Here is a 20,246-nt window from a genome sequence, read left to right on the forward strand (position 1 = left end):
GGCCGCCTGCTTTGAGAAGAAGAGATGGTAGGAGGATGAGGCCTGGGCTTGACAAGAAGTGGGTTGGAGCAAGAAGTAGAGCAGGTAATGCCCCTCTCTTCATTGGCATCTGCACAGCCAAATCAAGGACCTAAGCTCCTGGTAAGATCCTCTTTCATTTGTTTTCTTTTTCTTCCATGCCTGCATATCTCTAACTTTTATTAGTTTACCCTTCTAATTTGTGTGATTAATTTGTTGGTTATATTGTTGTTACTAGCTCCTGATTTGGGTAATGAACAAATGATTTAGATTTTGTGTGTAAATCTAAGACGCTACATTGGTTTCGAAGTGAATTTGTAATCTTTTGTTTAATTTAATGGCATGCTAAAGCTGATGCAGATGTCCTGTATTTGCTAATGTTGTCCATAGGAACGGCCCTCCTATGCCCTGCTCCTCTCGCATTGGCGCAAATTCGGCTCCTCCCCGCCTCCGTCTCCACGTGTGCAGCGATGACCCCGGGAGGAGCTCGAGCCGCAGAGGTGGTCCATGGTGTCGTCGCCGTCATCCTCGGTAGGAGAAGCGTGGGCTGCAGAGATGGCCGGATCCGTCCGATCCTTGCGCTGCCGTCCGTCCACCCTCGAGGTTCGTCCCTGCATCCTCGTAGCGAGAATAACACCTCTTGGAGGCGCACACATACAGGGCCGACCCATTAGCTCGGGTCATTCGCTCACGCTTAGGTCGCTTCCTCGCTCGGTTTCACGTACTGGTTTGCTCTGTTTTTTTCCTTCCTTTTCCCCCTTTTTTTCCTTTTTGTTTTCTTTTATGATTCTTTTGGTTTTATTTTCTCTTCACCTGTTTTCTTCGGTTTTATGTTTTTCTTTGTTTATCCACCGATTTTCTTTATCTCTTTCATGGTTTTTACTGTTTTTTTTCTTTGTTTCTTTCTCGGCTTTTCGTTTTTTGTGTTTCTTTCTTTTGATCTCAACTCTTTTTACATACACAATTCAATACTTTGCGTATACACTAGAAACATTTTTTGTATACACAATAACATTTTTTAAATACATGATTAGCATTTTTTTGAAAACTTATATTTTTATGTCTATTTTTCATACATGTTGTACATACTTTGTATATACCAGGGTATTTTTTATATAGACATTCAATGTTTTTCAAATACATGATTAACAACCACACTGGGGAAGGGTGGGAGGTAGAAACGTACCTCCAACCTACTTCACAATGGGAATGTATCGTCGTTATCCATTGGGATACTGGTCCGGCCACAATTTCAAAGTCGAAGAATCTTTTGGGCAGACTTCATAAGAAAACCGGGTCAAGGAAGCCAGTCATCGTCGGCTGACTGGGATAAACGGGTCGACCCAAATTTAGTGGTCCAAGACTCTAGTCTGTCGTTGCAATGCACATGTCTTTTCAAGGTTGTTACCCTTAATGCTTATATAAATTTTTTAATCTATTGACCCAATACTTTTTTGGTTTTAGAGTTACAAATATGCTACCTTATGATGTAAACGATTCATGGTACGAAGTTGCATATGTTCCTTTTTTTTCTTTGAACAAATAAATTTTGAATATCCTAACATACTAAAAATCCTTCTGCTAAATGATCCTAGTTGAAATAATATTGCTGTATAAATGCTCTTTATTCTTGTGCAATCTGGTATTGAAACGGGTCGGACCATGTTGCCCAATAAGAACATGAGTCCACTCGATATTGAATAATTGGGTCGACTCCATGTCCCTGGACAGAACAGACGGGCCGACAGGGACAAGGTCCGTGCCAGAGCGGGCCAGCCCATTCCCAAATCAAAAGTCTTTATAGCCACGTGGACAGACAGTTTCAAGTGGAGCTTGAAACTCCTCTCTCTCAAAAAAAAAAGTGGAGCTTGAAACTCACTCGAATAACCCGGGCCCACGGGTCAGCACCTTCCTCCAGCCGCCACCACGCACGGCCACCGGAGCGCCACAAAGCCCAGCTCCCCACCACTCTCCCTCCCTCCCCCGCCTCCGATCGCGCAGACAGCAGACGTGCAGCCCCTCCCTCCGGCCGCTCGCTCTCCGGCGACCTTCTCCAGCGGCTCCTCGCAGCGCAGCGCAGGTACCGGTCGCCGAACTCGACCCGCCTCTGTTTCTTCTTCTTCTTCTTCTTCTTCCGCGTGTCGGGATCTGGGTGCCGGTACGTTTGATCTCCTACGGGCGTCCAAAGTACTACCTAGTTTGTGATTCTGTTTTGTATGTGGTTTTATATGCACATCGCGCAGACCCTGCTACTTTTTTATTACATCCATTTTCACGGTGAATGAAATTGGGAGCTCTGCTCCTCAATTCTAAAAGCTCCTCTAGTAGTAGGTGAACTGTAAATCATTATCCATCAATTGGAAGTCATCAGGGAGTCGCCATACTTTACTTTTCAATCAGTCTTGTACCTTCAAGTTTGGGATCCTTCCGCAAGAAGTCAATTATTATTGCGCTACAATACTGAAACTCCAAAATGTTAATCGACCTGTTTGTGTTTGGGATGTCTGATACAGCGGCATAGATGGCTGCTGGGAGGGGCATTAGTCAGCTTCTGAAGAAAGCATTTCGCCAGCACCCATCTGTAAGTACTTCCCAAATCTTTCAAAAAAATTACCCTTTCAAAAAATTAATTTACCATATTACGTTATTTACTTTTGACTGCTGGCCATTATTAATTTGCCATATTATGTTATTCGCTTTTGACTATTTGCCTTTAACCTAAAAAAAATAAATAGAGCCAGCATCTTAAGTCACTGTAGTTGGTCAAAAGTGTTCTAGTTGCAACAGTACCTATGCATGCACCAAATCAGTATTGCTTAGTTATCTTGTACTTCTTACAGGGTTCATCTCTTCTTTCTTCGACCCGGATAAATCATGGAGAAGGAACCACTGGCTTCACTGGACTGAAAGCATTGGCTATTCTTGGAGTTGGTGCTTCTGGCCTTTTAAGCTTTGGTACAATAGCCTCAGCTGATGAAGCAGAGCATGGGCTAGAATCTCCGAGCTATCCCTGGCCACATGAAGGCATTCTTAGTTCTTATGATCACGCATCGTAAGTAAAATCATATTCTCTTGTCAAACAACTTTTCTTGACCAGTTGACTCTAACAAATAGCATGGAAGCACAATAGTTATTTGATCATACAATATTATGTTGAGTCCACTTAGGGCAATATAAAAAAGTATACAATTGTTCTTTTTCCATAAGCCGGCAAATTGCGTCCGTGTTCCACTATTGGAACCAACAACAGAGGAACAGTCCAAGTTCAGCAACAGGGGAATAGTAGTACAATTATGCTATCTGTAAAAATGTTCTCTTGAATTGGTAATATCTCTTCAAAACGTATTTAATTTTCTTGAAAACATATGAGCAGAATAAGGCGTGGACATCAAGTTTATCAGCAAGTGTGTGCCTCCTGTCACTCAATGTCCCTGATCTCGTACCGAGATCTGGTGGGTGTTGCCTACACAGAGGAGGAAACAAAAGCAATGGCTGCTGAGATTGAGGTGGTTGATGGGCCAAACGATGAAGGTGAGATGTTCACGCGTCCAGGTAAGCTGAGCGACCGTCTGCCGCAACCATATGCGAATGAGCAAGCGGCTCGATTTTCAAATGGTGGAGCATACCCCCCAGACCTCAGCTTGATTACAAAGGTAACCGACTGATGGATTCTGGTTGCATTCATCCAATATTTGGCCTCAAAATTGCATCTCACTCTTTGCTTACATTTTTTGCAGGCCAGGCACAATGGTCAGAACTACGTTTTTTCTCTTCTTACTGGTTACCGTGATCCACCTGCTGGCGTCTCGGTAATCCTCTCATTTATATTTGGTGTTGATGGTTTCTTGTAGTTCTCAGTGTGATCTTTCCCAGTTTATACTTTTATTATGCGTAAGTAGTAGCAGCAATCATATGGATACAATGGACTCACATTGGCGCATGATGGGCATACACTTGTTCTGAACTGACACTGAATTTACCCAACCATTAATCCTTTCGCGCTATTTGCTTCTCTCTAGTCAACTTCAAAGTTTGAAGAATCTTAAAATGCTGTGCCACTCTAGCACTCTCTCGTCACTAAACCTAATCTTTTTTACTTGGAATTTGAAAGGATTACCAACTTCATCTGAGATTTTTTTTCTTCTAAAATTCCTCTGAGAATTGTACTGTGAAAAGGAATATCGTAATCAAATTTCCAGTGAGTATGCATCTTTCTCTCTTGCTTGAAGTTGTCTGGTAAGGTAGGTACCTTGTTTTGGTTATATACTCTGATGAAATTCTTACACCCTAACTCGTAAGCTTCTGCTTTTGATTTAAAATCTAGATTCGTGAAGGCTTGCATTACAATCCCTACTTTCCTGGTGGCGCCATAGCCATGCCCAAGATGCTTAGTGATGGAGCTGTCGAGTATGAAGACGGTACTCCTGCAACGGAAGCTCAGGTAAGTCTTACTTTTTTATTGTGAGCATCACGGAACTTATGCCGCGGATTCAGTACTAAATTAAAGGATGGGTTGTTTCTTCTGTCTACACTCTACAATTCCAGATGGGTAAAGATGTTGTCTCATTCTTGTCATGGGCAGCTGAGCCTGAGATGGAAGAGAGAAAGCTGGTAGCCCTCTTGCTCTACGCCACCCATTTTATTTGAATGGCAGCATAAATTATCTACTCCGTAATTTCTTACTCCACCTTGTGATTGTAACATAGATGGGAGTCAAATGGATCTTCCTACTCTCGCTCGCGCTTATGCAAGCCGCGTATTACCGGCGCATGAAGTGGTCAGTCTACAAGTCCCGCAAGCTGGTCCTTGATGTGGTCAATTGAGGACCAACGCTTAGTTTTCTCCAAACATTTCTTGGGTAATTAGAAATATTTGAAATAAGGATTACATGATGTACGTTTTCACACGGGCATGGTTGCCATGCATGCCTATAATGCATTATTCTTGTCTACAATTACTCTCATCTTTTTGGGGGACACGGTTTTCAAAATTTGAAATGTCAACAGTGCCAACAATCATCTAGCAGAAAAATAAGACAGAGATTGTAAATATATTTGTGCTTTGTTGATCAAATTTACTTTTACTTTGTTTTTTAAGTCCTGTAATCCACAGTCCACACACAGACTGCAGTTTCAGGATTTGGGGAATATATGTAACCCTTCTGGATTTCTGATTTTCTGGCTTGCGGCACTATCTATCGCTGCATATTATTTGCATTCTAAGTTGATTACAGTCTACCATCAACTTTTATATTTGTCATAGCAATTAGAATCAAATTAAAAAGAGGAATGAGAAGTCCAAGGAGACCGGAGCTGGTATCACCGGGAAGAACCAAGCAGTGCACACAACACGACCTCCACTGATATTTCTAAATTGTTACATTACTGGAAGAAAAATCCTCGGCTACTACGAGATGTATGAATTGTTCATCTTCGCCTTCTGTTGTATCCATGAACTGCTCATCTTGGGGATTTGTGAAGTGCTCATCAGCTACGTAGTTTATGAATAGGTCATCATGATCTGTGAGTTGTTCATCGCCTATGCAATTTAAGAACTGCTCGGATTTATGAATTGCTCACCTTCAGCCATGTAGTTCAGGAAGGATTTTCCATGCTTTGCAACTAAAATTGCCACACTCGGCAAACATAATTTGTCATGGAAAACATTCAATTTGTCATACTCATCTCTGTGAACACACACATACTTTGCCCCTGTTAGCACATCTGAGATTGCACTATTCTGTCCTGCATGGAGGGATAGAAAAACATAGGAATATAAACCTGTGAAGGAACTGGGTTGCAGGTAGCTTGAAAACCTTTGTGATACTCAAATAAAGGATCGGCTAAAACTGAGGTGTTCGGGTCATGGGATAAAATCCAAAGGAAAAGCTAATTGTTGGGACCCACCAAGTTGTAGGCAAACACCAGCACCAGGGCACAGCTAGTACCTTTCTCTCTCACATAGAACATTTTGTCTGGGGTACTTCTGCTTTTCCTCGGGCATCCGCCAACAAATGAGCTTGGAGTAGATTTTTTTGTTCCTTCGGAATAGACACAAGGAAGCCAGCATTTCTTTTGGAATACTGTACTGCTATCCTACAATGCGAACACTTCAAAGGAAAAGCATCCAGTAGGAATTCTTGCGTGTAAAAATCCTGCAAAATTCCTGTGAAACGAACGGGCCTAAGGTTAATTTTTTTTAAGATCGTGTAAAATGGCGTGCGTGTCTATCAGTGAGAGTCTTTGGACACGTATACAGCCCAGTAAAAAGCCCAGATAACTGCAAAAAGAAAAAATAAATTCCGCAGCATCCATCATCCATCCATCTCGTCGCCCCGCACCAAACCAAACCCTCACCGGCTCGCCGCGACCCACTCGCCCGCGCGGATGGGAGCACCCAACGCCGGCGCTCTCGCCGCTTATCCCTAAGCAGTCCGCGCGCCACGGATCTGGTACGTCCTCTTTTCCCTCGCTCCCCCCCTCACTGCTAGGACGTAGTATCTTTCTAACCTCTCGTCCTCCGCCCCGATCTGCAGATTAGCCGCTCGTTGCGTCCCCGGAGATGGCGACGGGATCCATGGAGGCGGCCCTCATGAGCGATCCGACGATCAAGCTCCCCGACGACCTCCTGGTCGAGGTCATCTCGCGTGTGCCCTACAAGTCCACCCGCTGCTGCAAGTGCGTCTCCACGCGCTGGCGGGACCTCATCTCCCACCCCGATCACCGCGAGAAGCTTCCCCGGTCGACCCTCGCCGGCTTCTTCTACAAAACCTACGGCATGGGCCGCGATTCACGGCTTCCTCATGTTTACCAAAGCGTCTCGGGGAACTGGTGCCCTCTTGACGCCTCACTCTCGTTCCTACCTGAATGCGGGGAGCTCGACATCTTGGATTGCTGCAACGGCCTCCTCCTCTGCCGACGCCGGACTGCCCCCAAGTCGTGGGATGACCCTGGTACTTTGGAGTACGTGGTGTGCAATCCTGCTACTGAGAGATGGGTATCCGTGCCCGCCACCGAGTATTCCTTGTTCGTGAACGATGCTCGCCTGGGATTCGACCCGGCCATCTCCTCCCACTTCCATGTGTTCGAGTTGGTAACTGCCGTGGCTTTGGATCTGAATAATAAGTATGATTATCGCATCGAAGAGGTGGGGATATACTCTTCCAAAGCTGGTGGTTGGACGCATCAAATTGTTTGGGACAATTCAATTGAGATACTCTGCTTATCAGGTGGCGCATTTTTCAACGGAGTGTTGTATTTACGTTCTGATAGTAATACAGTTGCAGCCATCGACGTGCAGGGTAATTATAGGATCATTCCTATTCCTACTTCACCTGATGCTCGTGGTGTTCCTAATGTTTATGTATCACGAGGACAATTGTATCTCACAGATCATGCTTCTTCTGAACTGTCAATCTGGGTTCTTGAAGATTCTATTAGTGAAAATTGTTGGACACTGAAGCTCAAAGTCAGCTACATGCAACTGGTCGGAGTAGAGTATTCAAGCGCCGGGGAACATTATGGTGTTATCTCAGCCCACCCAGAAGACAATGTGATATTCATAATTGTAGAATCTGCATTGAGGATCTTTCCGCAGATGAAATTATTGTCATACAAAATGGATTCGAGGGAGCCGCGTTTCGTATGTGATCTTGGACGGAATTCAAGGTGCCCTTATGTTCCATATGTTCCTTTGTTCTTGGAGTCATTAGCGGACGGGCACTAAATGTTTGTGTATTGAAGCCTTCACACTTGTCCATCTTTCTGATGATGATAGTGAACTTAGATCTTGAATATGAGCAACAGTTATCTGGTTAAGTTGTGATATGCTGTTGGTGCTTGATTGAAGTCATGTACCTAACATTATGCTGCTAGCTATTCAGTCAACTTCTCTGTTAATCATGAATATGTGACCGTTATATATAGATACGGCATGTACCTGTTGGTGCTTGAGTGATGTATATGACAGTACTCTGCCTGTGTTTGTGTAGTGTTATATATATTGGAACTATTATTATTTTAATATCTGCATTCTGGTCTTTGTTATTTCTCTATTCGGTATACCAACTTTTATTTGTGGCAGTACATGATAACATGAATGGTTATGTTGTTGTTCTTAATCTGTCCTATAATCTATCTTGTTGTTTGGGTGGACCTGGAATGGCCAGGGCTGCTGTTGCACTTCCACGGAGACTCAGTTATCTTTGGTATTTCATTTATGTGCTGTATTTTCATGTCTGCTGAAACCGAGATTCAGTTTTCTGATATATGAACTGTTGTTTCAATGCAAGTGCTTTTTTGCCTTTCTGGTTTTCGTGTCACCTTCACTGGTCTCAAAGTGCGGTTCCTCCAGATGCAAGCTGTGACAGACGAGTTGCCCGCTTCATGTTGTTAAGTCATGGGGAATGGGGCCTCTTGTCGTTGTGAATTCATGATCTACCTATTGCAGATTTATCAACATAGAAACTTCTTATTGTTTGTTCCATGCTGTGCTTTTGATTGTTTGTCAAGTGATATATATCTGGAGAACGTTCAGATTGAAGGCAATATGGTCTGCCATTTGAATCAGTTCTAGATGAAGAGTGATTTGGCATGCGTTGTGCACCAGGATATGTGGTTGGTATGTGTAGTGGATGGCATTTGTGTTGATTTGTGCAATTCATGAGCGAAAATTGTCTCATGGTTTCTTGCTGCGATACAATCTTCAAGGCGTGTACCTGATTTTTTAAAAGTTTCATGGAATTAAAAACAGTGTTTGTTGAATTTAAAAATGTAATTAGAAAATTATGTATTAAAAATGTTCATGTGATTTAAGAAATTCATGTAATAATAGATGAGAAATTTAAAATTACTTTCTTGTTGAATTATTGTTTCTATATTTTACAGAAAAGAAGAAAACAGAAAAATTAATTTATGTTTAAAATGTTTATTAGTTACCAATAAATAGAAACAAAAAGGGAAAAGCTGAACATAGAAAGGAGAAAAAGGAAGAGAAAACCTACTTTTGATAAATAAAGGAAACAAAAAAGAAAAATACGAATGAAAACTTGAAAAAAAATAGAAATAGAAGAAACGGTCCTAGAATGGTGCAATGCGTCCTTCCTGGACTAAACGGTGCACAAAGCATGTAATAGGATGCCTGATGCACATTCAACCACGTAGATTAATGTAAAGCAGCTTGATTAGGGCCGGGTACGGCAGGGGCTGTTTTGAGGAACGATAAAGACAATTTTATTGCAGAAGGTTTCTGGAAAATTGATCACTGTGTGGACGCTCTAACAACACAAGATTGGGCTCTTAGATTTGGCCTATCCCTAGCGCAATGGGTGGGATGCAATCGCCTCATCATAAATTCTGATAATCTGAAGGTCATTGAAACCATTCCGGCGGACGGCCAATAGGAGTGGCAACGGCAGTTTTTGTTGTTTGCTACTCCCTCCGTTTCAAAATGGATGACCCAACTTTGTACTAAAGTTAATACAAAGTTGAATAATCTATTTAAAAACGAAGGGAGTATTTTTTAGCTTGCGATTTTCCTATTTGTAGGTTTGAACATTGTAATAGAAAAGCAAATAAAGTTACACACGAGCTCCCTAGATTGGCTAGATTTTCCTCTATTCTTGAGTGGTTTGAGTAGCCTATGATTAAAATTGTACCTTTCCTCATGAACTATGTATCTGTTATGTGGGTTGAATAAAGTTCATATGTCTTTCAAATAAAAAGAAAAGGGCCGGGCTTCGTATAGTTTCAGGAGCAAAGATGGCACACGCCAGGTGCACGTTAGGCTAGTACCCCGGTAGTAGTTAATTAAGCTTTGCTTAGCTAGGGCGTTGCTAAATCTTTTTGCCAGCACAACGTAAGCCTCGATCTTCGCCTCATTTTGTTTATTCGAGATGGTGAGATGATTGACGTCACTGCCTACGCAATTAAACCCGGTCGACACACACTGGTTCGTGTCTTGAATGGACTCGTCGGACGGAAGGGTGCAATCATGCAGTACAATTTTAAATTTAATTTGCTATCGACATCTCGTTATATATGCAGCTAAGGAAAATATCCAGCTCCATCGTTTGGAAGCAAGAAAAAATTCATGCACATGTAGCCTAGCGTCACCGATTTTTTCTATTGAGGGAAACGTCATCCGGTATATATATGATAGAATAAGTATAATAAGGTAGGGCTAGGTCTTCATTGAGTCTAGTCAAGTGGCATAGTAAGAGAGAAAAAACTTAAAATAAAATTTTGCACAGAGCTTAATTTAAGATGTCATGGATATAGCATCACGACTGGTCTTAATTGACTGAGACTTAGCAAGACCGAATAAGTTAACTAACACCTACAGCTAAGGCTGGTCCTAATGGTAGTATCATAGCTATTATCATGCATGTCAACTAGGCAATTTTGATAAGGTGTCATAGACTTAAATGAAGAAAGAGAGTATCATATCATGATACTATATCATAATAAATGCTATGCTACTATGTGTCATGCATGACAATAAATAGAGTATTACATGATACTAATATATGATAATATGCATTAGGGAGGTAGTATCATACACTAATATCATATGCATGATACTAGTACTTCCTCTCTCTCAGTTTACAGGGCGTGCGCGTATCCCTAGATTGTCAATTTGACCAACCTAATACAAGTCATATATTATAAAAAATATACTAATATAAACTTCAGATGTTCTATTTTTAAAAGATATAATTTTTGTGTTATATAGTTTATATTAGGGTGATAAAATTAGCAACCTAGATATACGCGTAGGACTTATAAACTGTGATGGAGGAAGTATATGATACTCTCCGTTACAACCAGCCTAATTAAGGGCTAACCTTGTTAGGTGAGCCTTGATATCACGCCCTGAAATTTTAATTTCAAGCCATCGACCATTGACCAAATCTCCAGTGCGATTCACCTCCACTACAAATGCCCCGGTCCGCTCCCATCTCACTCCAGCTGAGACCTTCTGTTCCTGCTACAATGGCACGTCTCGCCACCATCGCCGTGCTCCTCCTCTCCCTCCTTGCCGTCGCCAGCTGCCGCGCCCTTGAGATCATCCCCGACGACCAGGGCCCACCCAACCCCGTCCTCCTCACTCAAGATGATCAGGCGGATGCTGCTGCTGAGGTGACCCTTCCGGCTTTGCCCACCCCGGCCGTCGCGGTGGACAAGGACGTGCTCCGGCTCCCCTCCCACCGCCGCCCCTGCCACCTCCACCGTCACCTCTGGTGGGCGCGCCACCACGGCCTCTCCCACCACCGCGGCGCGTTCTCCGGCCCGGCGGAGGCTCGTGTCCATCCCGCCGTCGACGTCGTGCCCACCGAGCTTGCCCGCGGGGAAGACCAGGAGACCGAGCTGGAGGCGGTCGCGGAGCCTGACCCCGACTCACGCCCGGACACCGACGCCGCCGAGAAGCTGTTTCATGGCGAGGAGGAGGAAGACGCAGCCAAGGCGTGGAAGGTGGAGATGATCAGGAGGTTCCGCCACGGCATCCGCTTCCACCACCGTCACCATCTTCGCCACCACCACGAGGAGGACGGGGAGGAGCACGACGACCACGAGCAGGACAAGGATGAAGGCGCGAGCACGAACCTGTTCGGGCGCTTCCACCACCGTCACCATCTTCGCCACCACCACGACCAGGACGCGGAGGAAGAGGACACCCACGAGCAGGACAAGGATGAAGGCCCGAAGATGAAGCTGTTCCGACGTTTCCACCACCAGCACGCGCATGACGTTGACATCGAGGTCGACGAGGTGGAAGAACTGGCTAGGAAGCTGAGCGAGGCGATCATGAGAAGGAGCTTCGGCCATGGCGGCCCCCGCCAGCACCACCACCACCACCACCATGGAGCGGAGGGCGGGGTGAAGAAGTGGTTCAAGGGCCTCATGAACCGATTCTAGACGTACCGCCGGCCGGGCGGCCGGCGGCTGGTTGATTTGGCCGTTTAATTACTTTGGTTAATCTGTTCGCTGCACTGTGTGCGTGACGTGGAGTGCTCTGCCATTTCGTAGCTTTTTTGCTTCCTATTCCACATTACATTACTACTTATGTTTATATATGTACTGGTGTGTTAGTTTACTCAGTGTTGTGAGATTGTACGAGCAGCACTGTTATGTGTTTTTCCTGCAGATTAACTAATAAATTTGTCTTGTATGTGTGCAATTTTATTGTTATCTCCTAGGTTCGTATTAAAACTGGGTATGTTCATTGATCTCTGTTTTACCCCTCGCGTTTGCATAGTTTCCCATGTTCCTTATGTTACAAGTTATCAATCGTAGTGTTTAGCGTTGCATAGAGCTAAAATTTAAACAAAATTTTGACGAAACTTCTAAGATTTTGGCGGGCGCCGAAATATTTGTAAGTTTGCAATTTCCAGTCAGATTTAAACTAATTTCAGATCAAATTTATCAATATTTTTGAATAATCGGGTGAAATTGATGGATCAAAATGCAGATTTTTTGAACATGAAATGATGATGAGGTCCAAAATTGTTATGTTACGGAAATATTTACCATCGTTGCTGCTTGGGAACTCAAACTCTTGATACTTTGGCATTGGTCTTATTTTCCTTTTGTGCGGAGACGATTTGCCCTTTCATTTTAGCACATATACATTCAGAAAATACAACGGAGCTCTTGGGTGCTCCACACGCCTATACAGATATTAAATATAAAAAATACCAAAAAATTCAAAAAAACTGAAATTTAAGGATATCAAACTGGGTTCCCAATCTACTCCCGTGTGAAGTTTCGTGAATAAAATACTACGAAACGTATATGTGCGAGGGAAATATTGTCTGGACTAAAATCCATCCAAACCGTTTTTTTTACACATAAGAAACTTCACACGAAAGTAGATCGGACACCCAAATTTGATATCCCAAAATCCCAGTTTTGTTTTTCAATTTTTCTCGGTATTTTCTTGAACTTAATGTTCATATAGGGGGTTGCAGCACCGAGGTGCTACATATCCTCTTCCTTATACAATTTTTCCAACCTCTTCACCGGTTCAAGCACACAAACTATCTTTAGTACAAAGTTCAAAATTCTTACAAGAATAACGAATTTTAGGCCTCGACATATGGGTCGTGTCTAGCTCACCATCATCTTTTCTGCAATTGCACAGGTACGCAGCTGGCAGGCGGCCAGGCGTCAAGAAATTTGGTATGCATTGCTTAATTTGGCTGAAGAGATTAATTGTACGTGCAGTCGTGCAGATCACATTCACTCCCCCGCTGATAGTGATAAAGTCAGATAACTTGGCTTCTCCTTCCTTGTCTTGATCCGGGAGAGGGCTTCCACTGGGAACTTTTATTGTGTTTTGGTGTTTTGATAGGTCGACTGGGAAAGCTTAACAAGCAAGTCTCCAGATTTGTCTGAAGTAAGAAGGGGAGAGGAAGAACGCGTGCAATCACACATCACGTGCATCATCATTGTTTTGGTCTACGCTCCTCAGTCTTCTGATTTGTAAGCATCTGGCACCTATCATTACCCAACATAAACAATTGCGTGACGCGAGTTTGATAGACACTCAACTTTAATTTTGGCATCGATGATGCAATCGGCGACAATTAACCGTCGGTGGAATACAACTGTGCTCTGACGACATACGAGAGCTACCTCTACTTTTGCCATATTAACCTCGACATATGTAATAGCAGTAGCGTTTGATTAGCACACGCGTTACTGTATTTGAAAGCTTGTGACCCGTGCATGTACTCTACTGGAGAGCGCAGACGCAATTGAATCTGGCAGACCAACCACCGTTGGTGTCCAGCTTGTGCAAATTAGTCTATCTCTAGCGTATCAGATTGACGAGTGTGATTCGTGTGTTGTTAAGGGCGATGGATGGTGTTGTTGCTTGTTGCATGTCGCTGGTTGCGTTGGCTACCTTTATTTCTGTTTCCTTTTGGTTGTGTGCATTTCTAATACCTTGACTACCTCTTGACAAACTGTAGTTGCAGTTCCGGCAAAAAGGAAAAAAAAAACAATCATTGCAGAGGCCGGGTGTCATTAATATAATCATGATATTAATATGAGCATATATTACCCTTTGTCGAAAAACTTAGTTAGCTTATATTATGTAGATAGAGCACATTATACTTGTTGGTCGCGATTTTCTTATGTCTGTCAAGTCATTCATGCAATTTAGATTTTGTAAACCAGTATAGAAAGAGTTACTACATTTCTTTCAATCTCACATTTCATACGTTGCAGCAATGACATCCGTACAAAGTTACAAACGCTGCTATGTTTGGCTGGGTTTGGTGACCGATGGCCGGGTTTGACAGAAGAGAGTAAGAATTGCCTGGTTAATCGGTGGAAAACCAGGCTAAAATCGATACAACGCATTTCACATGACATGGGCATCACTGGCCAACCTGGCCATCGAGATGGAACACAGAGCTGCAAAGAAGAAATGCATCGGCTGAGAAGTCGCAAGCCACATCGTCATCACCGGTTGGCTTTGAATGGGCAACTTCGACTTCACCATAGAGCTCCAACAACGAAGCCAACCCACAAACAACTACATAGACGGCACATGCTAACGGAAGGTCACAAGTGCAAGCAACCGACAACTCTGACTTTGACGACGAGCTTCACAAGGGAAAAATGCGGGACTTGTGCCGACCGTGCCCTCTGCAAAGGACCACCGAGTGTCTGTCATTGTCACCACCTGGACTCGCTCCACCGCAGCTCCAACTTCAAAGCAACCAAGCAACCCACAGAAGAGCACCTCGGACACGTCGGGAAGACCAAACTGACTATTGAAGTCTGCGCCGCGACCCAAGCTCCTCTCGACACCATCATCGTTGCCAAACAGAAACCAACGCCCCGCCTTAGCAAACGAAGCGGCGAAGATGCCGCCATCCACCGGTCTCCCAGTCGTAGCCGGCTACGAGACGATGCCCTTAAGGAGGAGACAGAGGCGAAGATTCCTCCATCGCCCGATCCAGCGGATTTGAGGTTTCCTTTCGGAGCCAAAGCCATGGGGAGAAGGAGGAGCACACCTCCACGACGACGCTTCCAAGAAAACTCGTGGCACCTGCAGGCGCCGCGATCGCTGGACCCGATGAAAACTGGAATAAGTATTTCTCCAAAAGATGCGCCAACCACCCACCACCATTGACCGCCGTCCACAAACCACCACCCTTGCCAATAGCAACCTCACTCTGGCTGCGGGATCCCTCGATACACCGCACCCAGACACGCACCAGCCCTCGGCTATAGCCACCCCCACCATCGCGACAACCAATGACGCATCGCGAGAGATAGCATCAAGATCTGAGACCCAATCCCGATCCCGATCAAAGTTGCTCAAGTGAAGAACTAGAGAAGAGGATGAGTAGGCTAACCCACAACACACCCCGTGCTCCGGAGAAGACACCCGCCACGCCTTGCTAGTCCTTGCGGCCAACCTACACAAGCAACCTTTGCACCCAGCTGACGACCCCCCCCCCCCCCCCCGCGTGCGCATCCAGCGCCGAGCGCCATCACAAAAAACGTGCGCATGCACAAGCGCACACCACTACGCATGCAGTCCATGCCCAGGTCACGTCGACAGCCCGGACCGAGGCCGTCGCCCAGGCGTCCCACTACACCAAGCTGCGCCCCTACACACACGCTCTGCCGCCTTCGGACAACTGGAGATCCCCACCCACCTTTTGGGAGTGGGGATGTCGCCACCTCCACAAGGGCCAGGGGCAACAGTGGTGAGAGAAGTCGATGGGGAAAGTGCCGGCGGCGGGTGGTTAGGTTTCTCCCGAGCCACCAGAGCTAGGCGAAGCGAACACCTTTCAGATTGGATATAACTATGAGATAGTCCTTAGCCATTCACATCCACTGCAGCGTAATCTCAAGGACCTTCAAGTCACCGGTGTCGAAGGAAACCACTGCAAAAGATCCCAACTAGTTGATATGTTCATCTCGCGCCATCGCCGCAACACTTCCCACATGCTGGATCTTCCCCACCATGGTATCCAAATCATCGCATGTCCCACTGGTGGCGGTTGGCAGCTCTAGTGCACTAGAGTAGTCTGAGTGTGGGGAGTAACCTTCGCCTCCTTTGTAGACAGTCGAAGTTCATCCAGGATACTTTGAACAAAGTGAAAAGTGGATAACGGACTTTTGTATATCTCTTCGTAAATTACCATTCGCCTTGCATGCCATATAGCTCAGAGGTTGAGACACACACATAGTTGTAAGTACTTCATGCGGTACTGACTCGAACATTGAGAAATGTGAGTGCTTCGCCCATGGGACCTGCATGGAGCTCATTGATGACCCACAAGTATAGGGGATCAATTGTAGCTCTTTTCGATAAGTAAGAGTGTCGAACCCAACGAGGAGCAGAAGGAAATGACAAGTAGTTTCCAATAAGGTAATGTCTGCAAGTGCTGAAATTGTAAGTAGCAGAGTAGTTTGGTAGCAAGATAATTTATAACGAGCAAGTAACGATAATAGTAACAAAAGTGTAGCAAGGTAGCCCAATCCTTTCGAGGCAAAGGACATGCCAAAACGGTCTCTTATGATAAGCAAAGCGTTCTTGAGGGTACACGGAAATTTCATCTAGTCACTTTCATCATGTTGGTTTAATTCGTGTTCGGTACTTTGATAATTTGATATGTGGGTGGACCGGTGCTTAGGTGATGTTCTTACTTGAATGAACCTCCTACTTATGATTAACCCTCCCGCAAGCATCCGCTACTATGAGAAAAGTATTAAGAATAAATTCTAACCATAGCATTAAACTTTTGGATCCAATCGGTCCCTTACGGAATAGCACATCAACTGGGGTTTAAGCTTCTGTCACTCTCACAACCCATCATCTAATTGCTACTACACAATGCATTCCCTTAGGCCCAAATATGGTGAAGTGTCATGTAGTCAACGTTCATATGACACCACTAAGGGAATCACAACATACATACTATCAAAATATCAAACACATATCAAATTCACATGATTACTTGCAACATGATTTCTCCCGTGACCTCAAGAACAAAGGTAACTACTCACAAATGATAAACGTGCTCATGATCAGAGGGGTATTAAATAGCATATTGGATCTGAACATATAATCTTCCACCAACTAAACTATATAATAATCAACTACAAGATGTAATCAACACTACTAATCACCCACAAGTACCAATCTATAGTTCCGGTAATAAGATTGAACACAAGAGATGAACTAGGGTTTGAGAGGAGATGGTGCTGTTGAAGATGTTGATGGAGATTGCCCTCCCCAAGATGGGAGAGTTGTTGGTGATGATGATGACGATGATTTCCCCCTCCGGGAGGGAAGTTTCCCCGGCGGAATCGCTCCACCGAAGGGCAAATGTGCTTCTGCCCAAGTTCCGTCTCAAGGCGGCGACGCTTCGTCCCGAAAGTCATCCCCTTATTTTTTCTAGGTCAAAATGCCTTATATACCAAAAGATGGGCACCATAGGTGGGCCGAAGAGGCCACAACCCCCCAGGGTGCGCCAGGGAGCCCTGGTGCGCCCAGGTGGGTTGTGCCCACCTGGTGGCCCCCCGCTGGTAGTTATTTTCCCCAATAATTCTTATATATTCCATAAAAAATCCCCGTGAAGTTTCAGCTCATTAGGAGTTGTGCAGAATAGGTAGCCTGACGTAGCTTTTTTACGTCCAGATTTCCAGCTACCTGGATTCTCCCTCTTAATGTGTACCTTGCAAATTATGAGAGAAAAGGCATTAGAATTACTCCAAAAAGCATTATTATGGATAAAAACATTATAAATAACAGTAAGAAAACATGATGCAAAATGGACGTATCAAGTCCCCAAGCTTAGACCTCGCTTGTCCTCAAGCGAAAACCGAAATCGAAACACATGTCCACATGCTTTGAGAGAGAGGTGTCGTAAAAACAAAATATGGAAATAGAAGCATCATGTTGATTATTTTAACATCAACAAAATTAAACATAGGACTTTTATCATATACTTCTCATGAATAAGTAATAGTTCATCACACAATCGAAGTATAAAGCAAAAACTCTATTAGAAACCAACAAACTATGTTCTCAGTTAATTTTGCAACTACAATTCATCATCTTTTCAGGAAGAGTCATGTGTCGGAGCCTTTAGGCAAGTCCACATACTCAACTATCATATAGTCTTCTATGATTGCTAACACTCACCTCGTACCCATCAGCAAAACGTTTCAACCGGACACATAGAAAGATAGGGGCTTATGATTTTGCCTCCCAACATACTCACCTTAAAGGTGATGTCAACAATAATAACTCATGCCACCCATATTCAACTGGACACATGTGCCTAGATATTTCCTCACCACATGATGCTTGCCAAAAGAGAAAAATAAAAGGAATAGAGAGAAAAACTTTGACTCTTTACATAAAAGTAAAAGATAGGCCCTTCGCAGAGGGAAGCAAAGGTTGCCATGCACTTATTTTTTTGTATGCTCAATCCCACGTTACATTGCCCCTTGTGATAGCGACCTTTATTATGTAGTTTATCGCTTTTATTCTTCACCATCACGAGTTCGTGCAACGCTTAATTTTCTCTTACACTAAATGATCTCACAGTTTTAGAAGCAATTTTTATTGCCTTTTTTTGCACCGATGACAACTTACTTGAGGGATCTTGCTCAATCCCTAGGTAGGTATGGTGGACACTTGAAAATAGATTTGGGTTTAAAGGTTTTTGGATGCACAAGTAGTATCTCTACTTAGTGCAGAATTTTTGGCTAGCAAAGATAGGGGGCAAGCACCACATGTTAAAGGATCTCTGACAATATGACTTCTATGTGAATATGAACAAACATAAATCATTAGGTTGTCTTCCTTGTCCAACGTCAACAATTTTGGCATATAATATTTTGATGAGTGCTCACAATCACAAAAGATTTATAGGATAGTATATTTATATGTGAATCTTCTCTTCCCTTATTAATTCTTTCATGAGTTGCATCATTGACTAATGCTATGTTTGTCAATCTCTAATAAAATTTTCTACTTATACTTTTCCTTATGTGGTGCCATCACCTACCATAGGATTAGTATACAATATTTTCTTTATTTAATTCTTTTGTTTTATTTGATTCCTTTGTTATTTCTTTTCTTTATTTGCAACATGAAAGTAAAGAAAGCAAAATTCATACTAAACTTTATTATATAGCTTGCACACGATTACAAGGATAGATCACTAAGCAAACTCTCAAAGAAGAAAGGATCGTACTAAACTTTTATTCATCTAAAGCAAAAGATCGAACTAAAATAAGTGAAAGTAAAAAAGATAGTGGGATGATATGATACCGGGGCACATCCTCCAAGCTTGGCGGAAGCCAAGGGGAGTGCCCATACCCGATACTCAATTCTCCTTTGGTGGTGAAGATGATGAAGGTGGTGGTGAAGAAGAGATCTTGTCCTCGGATCTCCATGGCAGTGGTCCACCATCGTGAGAGGAGGAGTAAGTCTCATGAGTCCTGCAACTAGCAGCCAAACTCATACCTTTAAACCTCGCCTCATATTCAAAGAATTGGTTTTGAAGATCATAGATCTGGCTTTGGAGGAAGTTGATTTGCTTATTGATGGTGAAGATGATGTCCTTCATGGGCTTGCCATCCACCTTGAGATCACGAGAAAGGTTCGTGATCATGAGGTGATTGGCATTGAGCCCACGCTCCACCATCCCCTTACACCGGAAGACGTCTTTCTCCACAGCTTCGAGCCTGGCCTCCATGGTTCCTGTCCCCTTGGGACATGGCATATCGCTGAGGTGAAGCACCCCCTCATGCATCTGGATGACCTGAGGGTGCTGCACCACCTCCCGCAGATATGGGTTGATGACGTCCTTGAAGAACTTGTCCTTGGAGGAGCTTGAGGAGGCCATGGTAGATGGGATCCGACAGAAAACAACAAGGAAAAAGAGAACAGGGGATTTCTCCACGATACGGTGATCAACAGGTTTGGGGAGTATATATAGATATTTTATATCTTGGAGGACAAGCATATGGTAGAAAAAAGGAGTACTGAAGGTGTCCCAGGTGGGCACAACCCACCTGGGTGCGCCAGGTCTTGTGCCTACCAGGGAATGCTTCCTGGAAGTTTATTTATTTGCAAAATTCTAAAATATTCCAAAACTGATAAAAAATATTTTTACGGATTTTTCGGAGTCCGTTTACTTACCGTATCACGTACCTCCTTATTTTCACGATTCCGGAGTGTTCCGG

The 20,246-nt window shown here is 43.9% G+C and overlaps 3 protein-coding genes across 3 annotated transcripts; all 3 read left to right on the forward strand.

The window, feature by feature from the left end:
- The first annotated feature begins 1,860 nt into the window (after nt 1-1,860).
- On the forward strand, nt 1,861-5,191 carry LOC125545910 (cytochrome c1-2, heme protein, mitochondrial). The gene is made up of 8 exons (XM_048709967.2): nt 1,861-2,098; nt 2,532-2,599; nt 2,859-3,070; nt 3,392-3,671; nt 3,756-3,827; nt 4,343-4,459; nt 4,564-4,629; nt 4,725-5,191. The coding sequence occupies exons 2-8, from the start codon at nt 2,540-2,542 to the stop codon at nt 4,839-4,841; spliced, it is 924 nt and encodes a 307-aa protein (XP_048565924.1). The 5' UTR covers nt 1,861-2,098; nt 2,532-2,539; the 3' UTR covers nt 4,842-5,191.
- Nucleotides 5,192-6,310: 1,119 nt separating this feature from the next.
- Nucleotides 6,311-8,040, forward strand: LOC125549119 (F-box protein At5g07610). Its single transcript, XM_048712604.2, has 2 exons — nt 6,311-6,469; nt 6,554-8,040. Exon 2 carries the CDS (start codon nt 6,580-6,582, stop codon nt 7,741-7,743), a length of 1,164 nt encoding a protein of 387 aa, XP_048568561.2. The 5' UTR covers nt 6,311-6,469; nt 6,554-6,579; the 3' UTR covers nt 7,744-8,040.
- Nucleotides 8,041-10,940: 2,900 nt separating this feature from the next.
- LOC147981375 (uncharacterized) lies at nt 10,941-12,195 on the forward strand. Its single transcript, XM_087513949.1, has one exon. The coding sequence runs from the start codon at nt 10,956-10,958 to the stop codon at nt 11,931-11,933; it is 978 nt and encodes a 325-aa protein (XP_087370075.1). The 5' UTR covers nt 10,941-10,955; the 3' UTR covers nt 11,934-12,195.
- The last annotated feature ends 8,051 nt before the right edge of the window (nt 12,196-20,246 follow it).

Source organism: Triticum urartu, chromosome 3A (assembly GCF_056163025.1).
Source record: "Triticum urartu cultivar PI428250 chromosome 3A, HENAU_Tu73, whole genome shotgun sequence".
NCBI lineage: Eukaryota > Viridiplantae > Streptophyta > Magnoliopsida > Poales > Poaceae > Triticum > Triticum urartu.

Coding starts and splice junctions, on each gene's coding strand:
- LOC125545910 (XM_048709967.2), top strand. CDS start 2,540: ATGGCTGCTGGGAGGGGCATTAGTCAGCTTCTGAAGAAAGCATTTCGC. Junction 2,600..2,858: donor CATTTCGCCAGCACCCATCT/GTAAGTACTTCC, acceptor TACTTCTTACAG/GGTTCATCTCTTCTTTCTTC. Junction 4,630..4,724: donor AGATGGAAGAGAGAAAGCTG/GTAGCCCTCTTG, acceptor ATTGTAACATAG/ATGGGAGTCAAATGGATCTT.
- LOC125549119 (XM_048712604.2), top strand. CDS start 6,580: ATGGCGACGGGATCCATGGAGGCGGCCCTCATGAGCGATCCGACGATC.
- LOC147981375 (XM_087513949.1), top strand. CDS start 10,956: ATGCCCCGGTCCGCTCCCATCTCACTCCAGCTGAGACCTTCTGTTCCT.